The 16654-nt window shown below is 40.9% G+C and overlaps 1 protein-coding gene across 5 annotated transcripts in view; it reads left to right on the top strand.

Moving 5' to 3' along the window:
• The window catches only part of LOC133559181 (uncharacterized), an 80548-nt gene that overhangs the window by 38747 nt on the left and 25147 nt on the right, over window positions 1–16654 (top strand). For all 5 annotated transcript variants that reach the window (XM_061910666.1, XM_061910667.1, XM_061910665.1 and 2 more), the window contains 6 exons: window positions 536–685; window positions 3186–3335; window positions 5402–5658; window positions 6421–6556; window positions 15181–15372; window positions 15497–15649. In XM_061910666.1, the coding sequence (XP_061766650.1) occupies window positions 536–685; window positions 3186–3335; window positions 5402–5658; window positions 6421–6556; window positions 15181–15372; window positions 15497–15649 (1038 nt within the window). The remainder of the gene's footprint in view (window positions 1–535; window positions 686–3185; window positions 3336–5401; window positions 5659–6420; window positions 6557–15180; window positions 15373–15496; window positions 15650–16654) is intronic.

Here is a 16654-nt window from a genome sequence, read left to right as displayed (position 1 = left end):
TGTCACGCCCCTGCCCTCAGTCCCGCACCTGTTCCTGATTATCACAGCCAGTATTTAAGTCATTTTCTTTCTGTTCATCAGTCTGGGAACTTTGCTTTCATTGCCTTTCGATGCCTTTCATACTTCATGCCATGCTTTTCGGTTTATCCACGCCAAGTAAGTTTTTGTTTGTAGTTATGCCTTTGATAGTATCTTTTGTTTGTTTGTATATAGTCATGCCATCATGCTGTTTGAGTTTATAGTTAATTGTCTTTCATGCCATCGAGCAAGTGTTTTTGTTTTCCCTGTTTTGTATATATTATATAAATAAAATCTAACTCTGTATCTATACACAGAATTAGGGGGGTCGGGCAAGAAATTAACACCTTATTCCGAGCTTTAGCTGAGATAGGCACCAACGCCCCCCGCGATCCCAAAGGGAATAAGCGGTAGAAAAAGGATGGATTCCGAGCTTTTTTGTTTTCTGTGAATAGCCATTCTTATGGACGAGTTCTATTTCTTTAACCCGATTGTTTTCCATGACCATGTTTTGCAGACTTTGTCCTGGCTGAAAGATAATGTTTCAATGGCTACACAAGTGTGTTCAATAGCTAACTCGGAGGGCCTGGAGGCAGCCAGGAGGTGCCAACATGCAGTGCAACAAGAAATCATCACCAATAAAGCCAGAATAGAAGTGGTCAAACGAGTAAGTAACAGCTTATTTTAAAAACAATTCTGAAAATGTTATAATACAGTGGCACCTCAGGTTTTTGATTATTCCGGTTTTCGTAGGGTTCCACCTGTGATTAAAAGTATTGTCTCGGTTTCGTACATTGCCTCGATTATCGTACGGCCAAACATTGTGCCTAACTATGTTTTCCCGCCTATAATTTTGAGAAAATAAAGTGCCCAGACTAATTATTCTATGTGGTGCTGACTCAGTCTTGAAACACACAAACCACGTAAAATAAGTTTTAAGAACTCCCCAAAAAAACCTTAAAATTACAAGATAATGCTTAAATGTAAAATACTAAATGTTAAAAGTATATAAAACAAACCATTTAACGAAATGTAAACTTTTTCTTCGACTCTGCTCTCTTATATTTTTGGGCCACTTTTCTTGTTGTCTTTTGTAAAATCTTGACATCTTTTGCCTTTCTTGGCTACCTCTCAAAGAACTCTGACAAACCTTTTATCCTTCTTGCGATTTAAATGGTTATCACAGCCTAAAACAACGCAAGCACAGGGCATTTTTCTTCGAGGAAGGCAAAATGTCGCCTACAACGCTTAAAAAGACGCTCACTTGACCACACTTCAAGTGTCGAATATTTACAAACCCCGTTTCCATATGAGTTGGGAAATTGTGTTAGATGTAAATATAAACAGAATACAATGATTTGCAAATCCTTTTCAACCCATATTCAGTTGAATGCACTACAAAGATAAGCTATTTGATGTTCAAACTCATAAACTTTTTTTTTTCTTTGCAAATAATAATTAAATTAAAAGTTCATGGCTGCAACAGATGCCAAAGTAGTTGGGAAATGGCATGTTCACCACTGTGTTACATCACTTTTTCTTTTAACAACACTCAATTATTATTTGGGAACTGAGGAAACTAATTGTTGAAGCTTTGAAAGTGGAATTATTTCCCATTCTTGTTTTATGTAGTGCTTCAGTCATTCAACAGTCCGGAGTCTCCGCTGTCGTATTTTACGCTTCATAATGCGCCTCACATTTTCAATGGTTAGACAGGTCTGGACTGCAGACGGGCCAGGAAAGTACCCGCACTCTTTTTTTACGAAGCCACGATGTTGTAACACTTGTCTTGCTGAAATAAGCAAGGGCATCCATGATAACGTTTCTTCGGATAACAACATATGTTGTTCCTAAACCTGTATGGACCTTTCAGCATTAATGGTGCCTTCACAGATGTGTAAGTTACCCATGCCTTGGGCACTAATACACCCCCATACCATCACAGATGCTGGCTTTATAACTTTGCGCCTATAACAATCCAAATGGTTATTTTCCTCTTTGTTCTGGAGGACACCACATCCTCTGTTTCCAGATATAATTTGAAATTTGGACTCGTCAGACCACAGAACACCTTTCCACTTTGCATCAGTCCATCTTAGGTGAGCTCGGGCCCAGCCAAGCCAGCGGCGTTTCAGGATATGGTTGATAAATGGGTTTGGCTTTGCATAGTAGAGTTTTACCTTGCACTTACAGATGTAGCGACCAACTGTAGTTACTGACAGTGGTTTTATGAAGTGTTCCTGAGCCTATGTAGTGATATACTTTACACACTGATGTCGGTTTTTGATGCAGTACCGCCTGAGGGATCAAAAGTCCGTAATATCATCGCTTACGTGCAGTGATTTCTCCTGTTTCGCTGAACTTTTTGATGATTTTACAGACCGTAGATGGTGAAATCCCTAAATTCCTTGCAATAGCTCGTTGAGAAATGTTGTTCTAAAACTGTTAGACAATTTGCTTACAAAGTGGTGACCCTCGCCCCATCGTTGTTTATGAATTACTTAGCATTTCCTGGAAGCTGCTTTCATACCCAATCATGGCACCCACCTGTTCCCAATTAGCCTGCACACCTGTGGGATGTTCCATGTAAGTCTTTCATGAGCATTCCTCAACTTTATCAGTATTTATTGCCAACTTTCCCAACTTCTTTGTCATGTGTTGCTGGCATCAAATTCTAAAGTTAATGATTATTTGCAAAAAAAAATGTTTTTCAGTTTGAACATCAAATATGTGGTTTTTGTTACATATTTAACTGAATATGAGTTGAAAATTATTTGCAAATTATTGTATTCCGTTTATATTTACATCTAACACAATTTCCCAACTCATATGGAAACAGGGTTTGTAATAGGCTGGACGTGACGTCAGGTGAACACAACCTGTACCAATTGCAGTCCTCTGTAAAGGTAAAAGTGATGTTTTGCTATTATTTATTATTTTGCAACTTTGTTTAGAAGTCAGTTTATAAAAAAACATGTATGTATATTCAACGTTGTATCAATGTCTTGTGACTGCTAGGTAATCACTTTTATACGATTCGGTTTTTGGCAGACCCTTTGGAACTGATTAATAACAAAAATTGAGGCACCACTGTTTGCTGTATGAACCTGTTTCAGTTTTTGGACAGTGTTGGGTGCAATCCACATTATTTTTGAATTCATTTTCAGGAGGGCCATGAGCTGGTCCGTGCACAACACCCGGGCAGTGGCAAGATCCAACAGTTCCTAAGCCAGCTGGAGGTGCTGTGGGAAGAGCTGCAGAGGAGGCACCAGAGAAATGGTAGCTTCCTGCAGGCCTCTGAAGATCTGGGTTTTAAGGTAACTTTCATTCTAAATACCTCACAACTGACGTCTGACCAAATACTTTTGTATACAATTTATAGTTATGAAAGACGATTGTTCTTGTTTGTTGTTCTTAAAGAGTGATGCCTAGAGTGTGTGCCGCTTGCATTTTTGTACAAAACTTTATGACACTGGTGCCGATACCAATATTTTGATACCGGTACCAGTACCAAAATTATTTTGATACTTTTCGGTACTTTGATAAGTAATGGGGACCACAAAAAATGGCATTATTGGCTTTATTTTAACTAAAAATGTTAGCGTACATTAAACATATGTTTCTTATTGCAAGTTTGTCCTTAAATAAAATAGTGAACATACTAGACAACTTGTCTTTTAATAGTAAGTAAGCCAACAAAGGCTCCTAATTTAGCTGCTGATTTATGCAATAACATATTGTGTCATTTATATTCTATTATTTTGTCAAAATTATTAAGGACAAGTGATAGAAAATTAATTATTAATCTACTTTGTCATGTCAGGTGTAGATCCACCCATGGCATTTGTTTACATTTTGACGCCGGTGAGCTACGGTGTATAGTGAAGTATGTTTAGCTATTCCTCGTCCTGCAGGGATGATACTTGTAAGAAACTTACTTTATTTGTCGCAATGGAGACCAGGATTACTAATTTAGAAGTAGGTAAAACACTGCCGACTGGGGCTGGACTTTAGCCGCTAGCTAGCTAGCCATGTCTTACAGCACCTTTTCCTGTGGGTATTTCAGTGTTATAACTTCACCTTTATTTTTAGTTTTCAAGCCAAAACGCGTCCGTTCTCCCTTTTCTACCTACACACTGTTTGCTTGTAAGTACTCTGTGATTGTGCGCCGCGGAACATGCTCGTCTGCTCGTAAACCACCAATGACACGACATGACGACAACGGGGGTGCAGGGGGGGACTGGTACCTCATTAGTATTGTGGTACTATATTAATACCGTTGTATACCGTACAACCCTACACTGTAATAATGCATAGTTTTAATATTTACAAATGTTCATGTATAAATTACTATAGATGACTGAATTTTTCTAGACCAACACAAACTGTTCAGAGAATCTCACCTCAAGGAATTCTCAATTGTAAATGTTATACAGTGGGGCAAAAAAGTATTTACTCAGCCCCCGATTGTGCAAGTTCTCCCACTTAAAATGATGACAGAGGTCTGTAATTTTCATCATAGGTACACTTCAACTGTGAGAGACAGAATGTGAAAAAAAAATCCAGGAATTCACATTGTATGAATTTTAAAGAATTTATTTGTAAATTATGGTGGAAAATAAGTATTTGGTCAACCATTCAAAGATCTCACTAATGGAAGGAGGTTTTGTCTCAAAATCTCACGATACATGGCCCCATTCATTCTTTCCTTAACACGGATCAATCGTCCTGTCCCCTTAGCAGAAAAACAGCCCCAAAGCATGATGTTTCCACCCCCATGCTTCACAGTAGGTATGGTGTTCTTGGGATGCAACTCAGTATTCTTCTTCCTCCAAACACGACGAGTTGAGTTTATACCAAAAAGTTCTATTTTGGTTTCATCTGACCACATGACATTCTCCCAATCCTCTGCTGTATCATCCTTGTATCCATTTTGGTACAAACTCAACTCGTCGTCAAAGCATGGGGGTGGAAACATCATGCTTTGGGGCTGTTTTTCTGCTAAGGGGACAGGACGATTGATCCGTGTTAAGGAAAGAATGAATGGGGCCATGTATCGTGAGATTTTCAGCCAAAACCTCCTTCCATCAGTGAGAGCTTTGAATGGTTGACCAAATACTTATTTTCCACCATAATTTACAAATAAATTCTTTAAAATTTCTACAATGTGAATTCTTTGATTTTTTTTCACATTCTGTCTCTCAGAGGTGAAGTGTAGCTATGATGAAAATTACAGACCTCTGTCATCATTTTAAGTGGGAGAACTTGCACAATCGGTGCCTGACTAAATACTTTTTTGCCCCACTGTATGTTGGAAAGTGAATTAGCAATGTTAAATTTGACTGATCATATCTGACATTCTGCTTCTTTATTTTCCCTAAAGGTTGTTAAAGTACATCAGGCTCTGGGGAGCCTGGAGGCCTGGTTGGGGTCTGTAGAGCTTTCCATTACGGAGTCCTCACTAGCCAGTGACCCTGAAACCATGACGATAGCAGAGCAGCAGAGCTGTCTGCTGGAGAAAGAAGTCCGCGTACGCAGCCTGGAGCTGAGTGCTCTAAGACAAGAAGTGGAGCACCTCCACGGCCACGGTTACCTGCACACACGAGGCTTGCCAGCTCGTATGGAGGAGGTGGAGAGAAAGTAAGACGTCTTGTTATTGGAGTTGCTAGTGTTTCCAGTAGGTCACAATGTTATGCGAGCCATTTATACAGTAGAATCCAACATGAGATAGTTTATTTGAACAAATCAACAATGTGAAAATACACATTTATACTGTAGATTGATTATTTCGCATGAGCTGACCATTTCAAAGAGTCAGGTTTCTGATTTATAGAGTGGGTCCATCCGATACGCCTTACATGAGCTTCCAAATCCCCACCCATAATGAGTGGCACAGTCACCCTTTCCATGCTTCTAACATGGCTTGACTTTCAACACAAAGGTTGTTGCCATGGACACTCAGTACAAACTTGTGATTAGGGCTGTGTTATTAGATGACCTTGTGCTCATAAAAGTCAGACTTCAAAGAACACCAAGCTGACAAAGGAAGAGTTCAATTTAGGTTTTTTAAGGGTTAGGGCATGGACTAGTGCTGGGGGAGACAACTCTGCTTTCTGGCATGGCTGACATAGGTAAAACTATCCCTCTGGCGGTGCTTTCATTTATTAACACTGCATGCACACGGGCATATTTTATGTGGAAATAAATATGATTTCCCTTCTCAAAAGTAAATTCTGAAGTCATATATGGTACAGTATAGCCTTTCTCAGTACATGATATGTGACTATATCGAAACACCTTTGACGCACGGTAAAATAAACATGATTTAATAAATGCAGTGTATAAAATGTGGTTCCTGCAGATTGCAGCGCTTTGTATATATAATCTGTTACATTTTCTCAGATACCAAAGTGTCCTAAGTTCCCTGACTCAGCAGAGTTCCAAACTGCAGGACACGCGCATGCTTACGGAGTTCTTGGAGCGTGTGGAGTTGGAGGAGAGTCAGGCGCTTGACAGCAGTAAATGTTGTTTTGTTCAGGTGGGTAAGACATAGGATAAAGTTATTAAAGTACAAATGATTGTCACACGCACACTATGTGTGGTGAAATTTGTCCTCTGCATTTGACCCATCCCCTTGATCACCCCCTGGGAAGTGAGGGGAGCAGTGGGCAGCAGCGGTGCCGCGCCCGGGAATCATTTATGGTGATTTAACCCCCAATTCCAACCCTTGATGCTGAGTGCCAAGCAGGGAGGCAATGGGTCCTCTTTTTATATAGTCTTTGGTATGAATTGCCCGGGGTTTGAACTCACAACTCTCAGGGCGGACACTCTAACCACTAGGCCACTACTACGTAGGTAAGGATAGGGCCTTACCTACTAAAAGTTTGGGGGCCTGATTTACTAAAAGTTTGTGTTTACTAATGTGTGCAAACTTGACAGCACACGCAAAGCTGATCGACTGAACGTGTTGAAAATAGATTGCGTCTGTTAAGTGAGCAGAATAAGGCCTGCATTGCATTTTGCTTCCCTGTCTTCAAAATTATCCAAAATATATGCTGATCATCAAAACGCACGCAATAATGTGAGGAGAATACGCAAATAGAATAATTTAGCACGCGCAATGTGATTTATCAACACTTATCAATGTTTTGGAAGCATTATTTAGTGTTTTATCTAGCACGTTTCAGAAGGACATGCAGACTGACAGTTCCCCACAAGGCTGCAGGATATGTGCTGGCGCTGCACAGACAGACGATGGACAGACGAGAATCCTCCGTTCTACGTGTTTGTCAACATTTTGGATGGTCAAAAATGAAAAAATATTATATCAATCAATCAATCAATCAATGTTTATTTATATAGCCCCAAATCACAAATGTCTCAAAGGACTGCACAAATCATTACGACTACAACATCCTCGGAAGAACCCACAAAAGGGCAAGGAAAACTCACACCCAGTGGGCAGAGAGAATTCACATTCAGTGGGACGCCAGTGACAATGCTGACTATGAGAAACCTTGGAGAGGACCTCAGATGTGGGCAACCCACCCCCTCTAGGGGACCGAAAGCAATGGATGTCGAGCGGGTCTAACATGATACTGTGAAAGTTCAATCCATAGTGGCTCCAAGACAGCAGTGAGAGTCCCGTCCACAGGAAACCATCTCAAGCGGATCAGCAGCGTAGAGATGTCCCCAACCGATACAGGCGAGCGGTCCATCCTGGGTCCCGACGAGCGGTCCATCCTGGGTCTCGACTCTGGACAGTCAGTACTTCATCCATGGTCATCGGACCGGACCCCCTCCACAAGGGAGGGGGGGACATAGGAGAAAGAAAAGAAGCGGCAGATCAACTGGTCTAAAAAGGAGGTCTATTTAAAGGCTAGAGTATACAGATGAGTTTTAAGATGAGACTTAAATGCTTCTACTGAGGTAGCATCTCGAACTGTTACCGGGAGGGCATTCCAGAGTACTGGAGCCCGAACGGAAAACGCTCTATAGCCCGCAGACTTTTTTTGAGCTCTAGGAATCACTAATAAGCCGGAGTCTTTTGAACGCAGATTTCTTGCCGGGACATACGTTACAATACAATCGGCAAGATAGGCTGGAGCTAGACCGTGTAGTATTTTATACGTAAGTAGTAAAACCTTAAAGTCACATCTTGAGTGCACAGGAAGCCAGTGCAGGTGAGCCAGTACAGGCGTAATATGATCAAACTTTCTTGTTCTTGTCAAAAGTCTAGCAGCCGCATTTTGTACCAACTGTAATCTTTTAATGCTGGACATGGGGAGACCCGAAAATAATACGTTACAGTAATCGAGACGAGACGTAACAAACGCATGGATAATGATCTCGGCGTCTTTAGTGGACAAAATGGAGCGAATTTTAGCGATATTACGGAGATGAAAGAAGGCCGTTTTAGTAACGCTTTTAATGTGTGACTCAAAGGAGAGAGTTGGGTCGAAGATAATACCCAGATTTTTTTACAGAGTCACCTTGTTTTATTATTTGGTTGTCAAATGTTAAAGTTGTATTATTAAATAGAGGTCGGTGTCTAGCAGGACCGATAATCAGCATTTCCGTTTTTTGGCATTAAGTTGCAAAAAGTGAGCGGACATCCATTGTTTAATTTCATTAAGACACGCTTCCAACTGACTACAGTCCGGCGTGTTGGTCAGCTTTAGGGGCATGTAAAGTTGGGTGTCATCAGCATAACAGTGAAAGCTAATACCGTATTTGCGTATGACGTCACCTAGCGGCAGCATGTAGATGCTGAAGAGTACAGGGCCAAGGACCGAACCCTGGGGAACTCCACACGTTACCTTAACATAGTCCTAGGTCACACTGTTATAGGAGACGCACTGCATCCTATCAGTAAGATAAGAGTTAAACCATGACAGGGCTGAGTCTGACATACCAATTCGTATTTTGATACGCTCTAATAAAATATTATGATCGACGGTATCGAAAGCAGCGCTAAGATCGAGGAGCAGCAACATAGATGACGCATCAGAGTCCATCGTTAGCAATAGATCATTAGTCATTTTTGCGAGGGCTGTCTCCGTGGAGTGATTTGCCCTGAAACCGGATTGAAAGGTTTCACATAGATTGTTAAACGCTAAGTGCTCATTTAGCTGCTCTGCAACAATTTTTTCGAGGATTTTCGAAATAAAGGGAAGGTGAGACACCGGTTGGTAGTTTACCATGAGGTCAGGATCGAGGTTAGGTCTTTTAAGGAGAGGATGAATAACCGCTTTTTTGAATGCAACGGGAACAGTGCCCGAGGAAAGTGATAAGTTTATAATATTTAGCACTGATGGACCTAATAATACAAAAAGCTCCTTGATAAGTTTCCCAGGAAGTGGGTCAAGTAAACATGTTGTTTGTTTTATTCCATTTACACGTTGTAACAATCCTTCTAATGTTATTTCATCAAAACGAGAGAAACTATTTTGGATATTTGCAGTATCCGCCGTATATACAATCGTATCTGTGTTACTATAACCCCGTTGTAGCTGGGACGCATTGTCTTTAATCTCCTTTCTAATAAGTTCAATTTTCTTATTAAAGAACTTCATAAAGTCATCTGCCGAATGGGTGGAGCTACTGGAAGGAGTCCCTTGTTGGGTTAGCGATGCTACTGTACTAAACAAAAATTTTGGATTGTTTTTATTAATGCGGATGAGATTTGAGTAATAATTAGTTTTAGCTAAGGTAAGCATGCGTTTATAAGTTATTAAACAATCACTCCATGCTTGATGGTGCACCTCAAGTTTAGTCGTGCGCCATTTGCGTTCCAGCTTTCTACATAATAATTTCTGAGCTCTAGTTTCTTCAGTAAACCATGGCGTACGCCTTTTTGGAGCCTTTTTTAACTTCAGCGGTGCTATACTATCAATGGTTTCGCGCAGGGCGTTGTTAAAGTTGTTAGTGAGGTTATCAATAGAGCCCACATACTTTGGGAACGGTGCCATTACCGAGGGCAGTAGGTCCGCAAGAGTCGTCGTTGTGGCAGCATTAATGTTGCGGCTGCTGTAGCAGTTATTATTATTATTAGCTTGCCGAACATGAGTCTGAACTTCGAATTTTATAAGGTAATGATCGGACATTACTTTAGTATACGGGAGTATCATAACTTTGGAGACGGTGATACCTCTGACAAGCACTAGGTCTATCGTATTACCGCTGCGATGCGTCGGTTCATTTATTATTTGTGTAAGACCACAGCTATCAATTATAGTCTGGAGCGCCACGCACGGTGGGTCCAATGGGGTATTCATATGGATATTAAAGTCCCCCATTATAATTATATTATCGGCGTGTGTCACTAGATCAGCAACAAACTCTGAGAATTCACTAATAAAGTCCGAATAGGGCCCTGGGGGGCGGTAGATAACGGCCAGGCACAGAGGCAGAGGTGTGGCAGACTTCATAGAAAGCACCTCAAACGATTTATATTTATTATTTAAGTTAGGACTAAAGTTAAAGTTTTCGTTGTATATTAGTGCGACACCCCATCCCCTTTTGAGGTGACGGGCAATATGCGCATTCGTATAGTTAGGAGGGGATGCCTCATTTATCGCAAAAAAGTCGTCTGGTTTAAGCCAGGTTTCGCTAAGACCGATGACGTTAAGGTTGTTGTCTCTAATGACCTCATTGACTAATAACGTTTTGGGAGACAAAGATCTGATGTTTAGAAAGCCCATATTATAGGTAGTGGGCTGTATTAAGGAGTTGTTGATAAAATTATCCGTAGTAGCAATATTAATAATGTTGCGTTTATTATGCGCAGTGTACTTAAAATAATTACGACCATATCTAGGAATTGATATGACGGGAATTTTCAGATTGTCTACTTGGCGCTGCGATAAACTGAACGCATCATAATTTGCCACCTCAGTAGAACGCATGTCTAACTCTGACGTAGTCATAGACACAGTAGAAAAAACATTTTGTGAGTTGTGTATTATTCTACGAAAATTGCTATGTGTACAGGGATCATCCAGCCTGGCGCTGGCTAGTTCTAACTTAACTGACTCCATACCCAGGCTAGCAGGCTCTGTAATTGCCTGTGACCGGGCTTGCTCTAGTGCAGTTAGTCAAATGTGGCTCAATGCGAAGTCTATGTTCCGAGACAAGAGGATAGCGCCTTCCTGGTTAGGGTGAAGGCCGTCTCTCCTCAGCAAGCCAGGTTTGCCCCAGAAAGAGGGCCAATTATCAATAAACGTAAATCCCTGTTGTCTGCAGAAGCTATCCAGCCACCTGTTAAGAGAGACTAATCTGCTATATCTCTCATCATTGCCTCTCCCAGGCAGGGGGCCAGAGACAATTACTCGATGCCTGGACATCTTTCTGGCGAGATTACAAGCCCTGGCTATGTTTCTCTTTGTAATCTCTGATTGTCTCATCCTAACGTCATTGGAGCCAACGTGTATTACTATATTCGCATAACTAGTGGTGCGGTTAGCCTGCCGTATGTGTTTACTAGACCTGTTGCGAGTTAGCTCCCTAAGATTAGCTTCAATGTCAGGTGCTCTGCCCCCGGGAATACACTTAATTGTGGCTGGTTTGCTAAGCTTTATGTTTCGGGTGATGGAGTCCCCTATGACTAAAGTGTGGTGCCCGGTAGACTGGGGTGTAGGACTAGCTAAAGGGCTAAATCTGTTATGTGTCTCAACCGGTACACCGTAGCTTGTAGGCCGATTAGGGCTGCTACAAGCTGGGCTAGTTAGCTCGCTACAGCTAACGCTAGCAGATGTGTCCGCAACATCTAAAGTTACGAAATTACACTGCTCTAACTGGCGGACACGGCTCTCTAGCAAAGCCAACCTATCCATGAGTAAAGTGCACGAAGCGCAGGAAGCCATACTCACAGAAACTTTCCGTCGCCGAGTGGGGTGCCAGCTGTCTTCGGGAAGTGGTGGTCACGGTGGCGGGGGAGAAGCTTCCTTCAGACCGGCGCTGCCTTTCTCCGCTAGCCTCGTTAGCTTAGCAGCTAGCTAGCTGAGGGCGAAGTGGTGAGACAGAGATCGGGTGATTTGCAAGTTAAATTGAACTATTAAATATGTTCGATAAGTTGTAAATAAAGCTGCAAAACAGTTAAAATCACACAGATAGAACGATACTTTGCTTTTTTGCAACAAGAGCAGTCAGCGAGCAGTCATTCACGGTCATATATATCCTTAATTCGGTTATTTTCTTTTAGAATTTTATAGCTTCTGGATGATTAATCGGGCTGATTAAAACAAATTAAATCAATGCATTTTGGTGTCTACTGGCATTTTTTTTGGTTGTTGTTCGTTTTATTTAAAAAATATATTTCTAATGCGCAGGTGATGCAATCCACAGCCTCGCACACAGAATTAAACGTCAGTGTGCATTAGAGATGCGCGGATAGGCAATTATATCATCCGCAACCGCATCACTAAAGTCGTCATCCACCCGCCACCCACCCGAACCAACATTTCATCAAACCCACACCCGCCCGCCACTCGCCCGTTGTAATATATCTAATATAGACGATGCAAGGCATTAGTGAGGTTAGAAAGTGTAACTCCCCTCCAAATAGCACAGACATAATGGCTTTCTTGAACTGATTTATTTGAAGGCTTACTTTCCCTTCAAATTCACCCTGAAAACTGTAATAAATAAAGCATGTTACAAACGTAAAAATAATAACATGCACAGCATGTGGATCAAACATTTTACCAAGTAAAATACCAACAAATGACAAATACCTCGTTGGCCATACCCGGAAGTAGCTTTCTTACATCCGTCGACAGACCAAACGAGACACTTCAAAATAAAAGTATGCCCACATACTGTTTCAAAGAGTGCTGCTCGTTTTTCGTATATGGGTAACAACATTTAACTATTTATAAATGGTTGATTTCTATAGGCTAGTAAGGTAAAGTTTTGTACCTGACAAGTACCTGCAGCCTTCATCAGAGGTGTCACGTGATGTTAGCGTGACGTTGTCTGTGACGTGATATATGAATTATACCATCTAGTGTTGTCAGGTACAACACTTTACCTACTAGCCTATATAAATCAACCATTTATAAATACACGTCAGTAGGCTAAATGAACCTCTTCAACATAACATTTAACTATGTATAATGTAGCGGCTGGCTACGGGGTGTTAGCCAATGACTTTGGCTGGGGGGGCGGGACTTCCGGGAGAGATAGGGAAATGACGTTATCGACAGGAAGTGAAAGTTTGAGTTGTCCCGGGAAAAGCGTTAGAGACATGAGAGCTGTTGTGTAGTTGTATTACATCTTGTGCAATAAAGACAAGACAAACAAAGAAGTTTTATGAGCCTACATTGCTGGGATTATTACAATATATATTTCCGAATTGGTTCAACCGCCACCCTCCCGAATCTGTTTAAAATCTATTTTTTTGTCATGTCACCCGCCCGACCCGCGGTTTATCCGCGGACTCCGCGGTGGTGACGGCAAACCGCGCATCTCTAGTGTGCATGTTTCTGTTGTCTGGATTGCCATTCATAAAAGGTGTTAAAGATTATAAATGTGTGCTGCTTGTTCAACACATTGCACACAGGTAGGAGCATGATAACATGAATGTGCAGTGAATGAGTGTGTGTCCGTGGTTAAGGCTTATATGCATACAAAATCCTCATTTGAATAAGGCGGCCTGTACCACCTTTCAATTGCACATACAGTGTGAGTAGATCAAACTCAATATGCCCATTCATAGTAAACGCTATATTATATTTTTTGCACACCCTGTTTCGCACGTGGTTTTTGGACCTTAGTAAATCAGGCCTTTAGTGTATTAAAACATGCTCAAACTTGATAGCGCACGCAAAACTGATCCACAAAGATGATTGTGTCTCCTAAATGAGAAAAATAGAGAGCTCAATCCATTTAGTGTGTCTGCCTTTATGTATATGCAGAATGTAAATTCCATCCATCCATTTCCTACCGCTTTTTAGATTGATTTTCAAATTGCGCACAATACTTGAAAGAGGAGATGCAAAGGGAAATTACATTTACAGTGTAATCATTGAGTGCTCGCAATGTGATTTATCAAAACACACAAAAGGCATATTTTTGGCATGCAAAAATAGGTTACCGTATTCCCTTGAATTCCCGACGAGGCGATAATCAATTTAAAACCTCTTCTCACTCCTGCGCTTACCAAAGGCATGCGGTAAAAGTAAGCATGCGCTAATTATTTTAAAACCTTTTCTCACTCCGGCACTTACCAAAGGCATGCAGTAAAAAAATTGAGTGTGATGTAAGCTTGGACCTTAAATCCTACTGATTAGCTCTTAATCTTCTTCCCTTTATGCGATTTCAAATTATCTGTATTGAAATAAGCCTCCTCCATTTTGAAAATGATGACAGGGGAAGTGGCACTCGTGACGTCACGAGTTTGACCAGGCGGTAATACTAAGCATGCGCTAATTATTTTGGGAAGCGAATTTGACCAGGCAGTAATTCAAGGCAAGCACATACTATATGCCTTGCGGCAATTCAAGGAATTACGTTATCTTGTCTGGATCACATTTCCATTCTACTTTCACCCAGAAAAAGTGGTCCATATTATATTTGTCTTCTGCAACTTCCACAACATAACGGAACAGCACTGGCTAGACCGTTGCAGCAATTACCAATTACACACAGTTATCAATTACACACACAGTCTTAGTAGATCAACTGCAACACACCTAATAAGTGTGCACACAGTTTTATAGTTTACACAAGCTGTTTAGGATAGGATCGGTTAGCTATATCCCACAATGGGGAAATTGCGTTCATGCAGTGCAGGTTTTTACATACAGGAGCGTAATGAAAAACAACAAAATATTGATACTACATGTTGTGCACTAAATTCATGGTATTTGGATCTTTGCAAATCAGACCCATACTGAATCAAAATATTCAATTAATCTTCACAGTAATTCAATTCTAAAGGGTTGTAACCATGTATTTTGTCTTTTTCAACCCTATGTTATGAGATAGGCTACTAATTTATAACTTTCTTAATTGCCAACTTATATTGGAAACACTTTGAAAAATTGCTGGACAACCACTTTTAGTCAAACATAAGTATAAAACTAAGACCACTGGGGAAACATCTCAACAGTTGTTGTTCTCATCAATGATGCACACAGTAAAATATATTTGGTTGTGTAGCCTCTCCACAGTAAGATCTCATCCATTTCTGACTTGCTGGGACTTCAAGGCAGTGATGGGGGTGACCTTATGGAAGGCATGGGTGACCCTGTAGAGGAATTACAAGAGGCTGTAGAGATGCTGAATGACACCGTGAGGGAGAGAGGCCGCTCACAGAATCATGACCAGGCCTTACAGGAACTAATGAGCAACGTAAGGAGATTTTGTGCTGAAGCTTTTGTCTTTTTAGTTCCCTCGTTTCTGTCGCATGAATATAGCAACGTCGGTTTTCATATTCATCTGCATGTTTTCTCATGATGACTTTTGCTTACACTAGCAAACCAGGCTGGCTGTACGCATAGAGGAGTGTCTCTGCTGCTGCAAGGAACTTAACTTGGACATCCTTGAGAAGGAGACAGACATGGCCGTCCAATGTGAACTAGATCACTGTGGCCTTGAGGCTCTACAACAGAGGCATGATCAACTGGAGGTGAGAGAGCAAGAGTGAAAGATTATTTTCCGTCATTATGTTGTTTTTTTCGGTCTGTATTATTTGTCATTTAACTATAGAGCAAAGACAGTGTAGTCTAGTGTTGATTACATTTGATTAGACCTTGACCTCTTTTGGTGCAGGAAAGAGAGGAAGCCTTTATCTTGTCTTTTTCCTTCTTTCTTCCATCTCAATAAAGGCCAATCTAATCTACTTACATTAATTGTCCTATGCAATCATACTCATTTACAGCACCTTAGGTGTAAGTTTGTGTGTACGGTTACATTTGATGTAAACATGTACATTTTGACAAATTAAAGGGGAACATTATCACAATTTCAAAAGGGTTAAAAACAATAAAAATCAGTTCCCAGTGGCTTGTTGTATTTTTTAAAGTTTTTTTCAAAATTTTACCGGTCACCGAATATCCCTAAAAAAAGCTTTAAACTGCTTGATTTTCGCTATTTGCGATGTGACTATCCATTTCCCTGTGACGTCATACAGTGCTGCCAATGTAAACAAACAATGGCGAATACCACAGCAAGATATAGCGACATTAGCTCGGATTCAGACTCGGATTTCAGTGGCTTAAGCGATTCAACAGATTACGCATGTATTGAAACGGATGGTTGGAATATGAAAGTATTGAAGAAGAAACTGAAGCTATTGAGCGAATAGCTATTGAGCGAATAGCTATTGACGCTATTCATAGCCATAGCATGGCCGAATAGCTGCGTTAGCATCGCCGGTAAAATGTGTGAACCAAACGATCAGGACTTTCGCATCTCGTGACACTGGAGCAACTTAAATCCTTCGACTGGTAAGTGTTTTTTTTTTTTGCATTAAATGTGGGTGGAAGGAAACGTAATATAGTTGTAAATGCATCTGCAGGTTATCCATACATCTCTGTGCCATGTCTGCTTCAGCACCGCCGGTAAATAGCATGTTAGCATTAATTAGCATAGCATGTTAGCATCGATTAGCTGGCAGTCAATATCAACAAAA

This window comes from Nerophis ophidion, linkage group LG09, assembly GCF_033978795.1.
Source record: "Nerophis ophidion isolate RoL-2023_Sa linkage group LG09, RoL_Noph_v1.0, whole genome shotgun sequence".
In the NCBI taxonomy this organism is placed as follows: Eukaryota; Metazoa; Chordata; class Actinopteri; order Syngnathiformes; family Syngnathidae; genus Nerophis; species Nerophis ophidion.
Note: the sequence above shows the minus strand (reverse complement) of the source record. Positions and strands in the feature narration are given on the sequence as shown.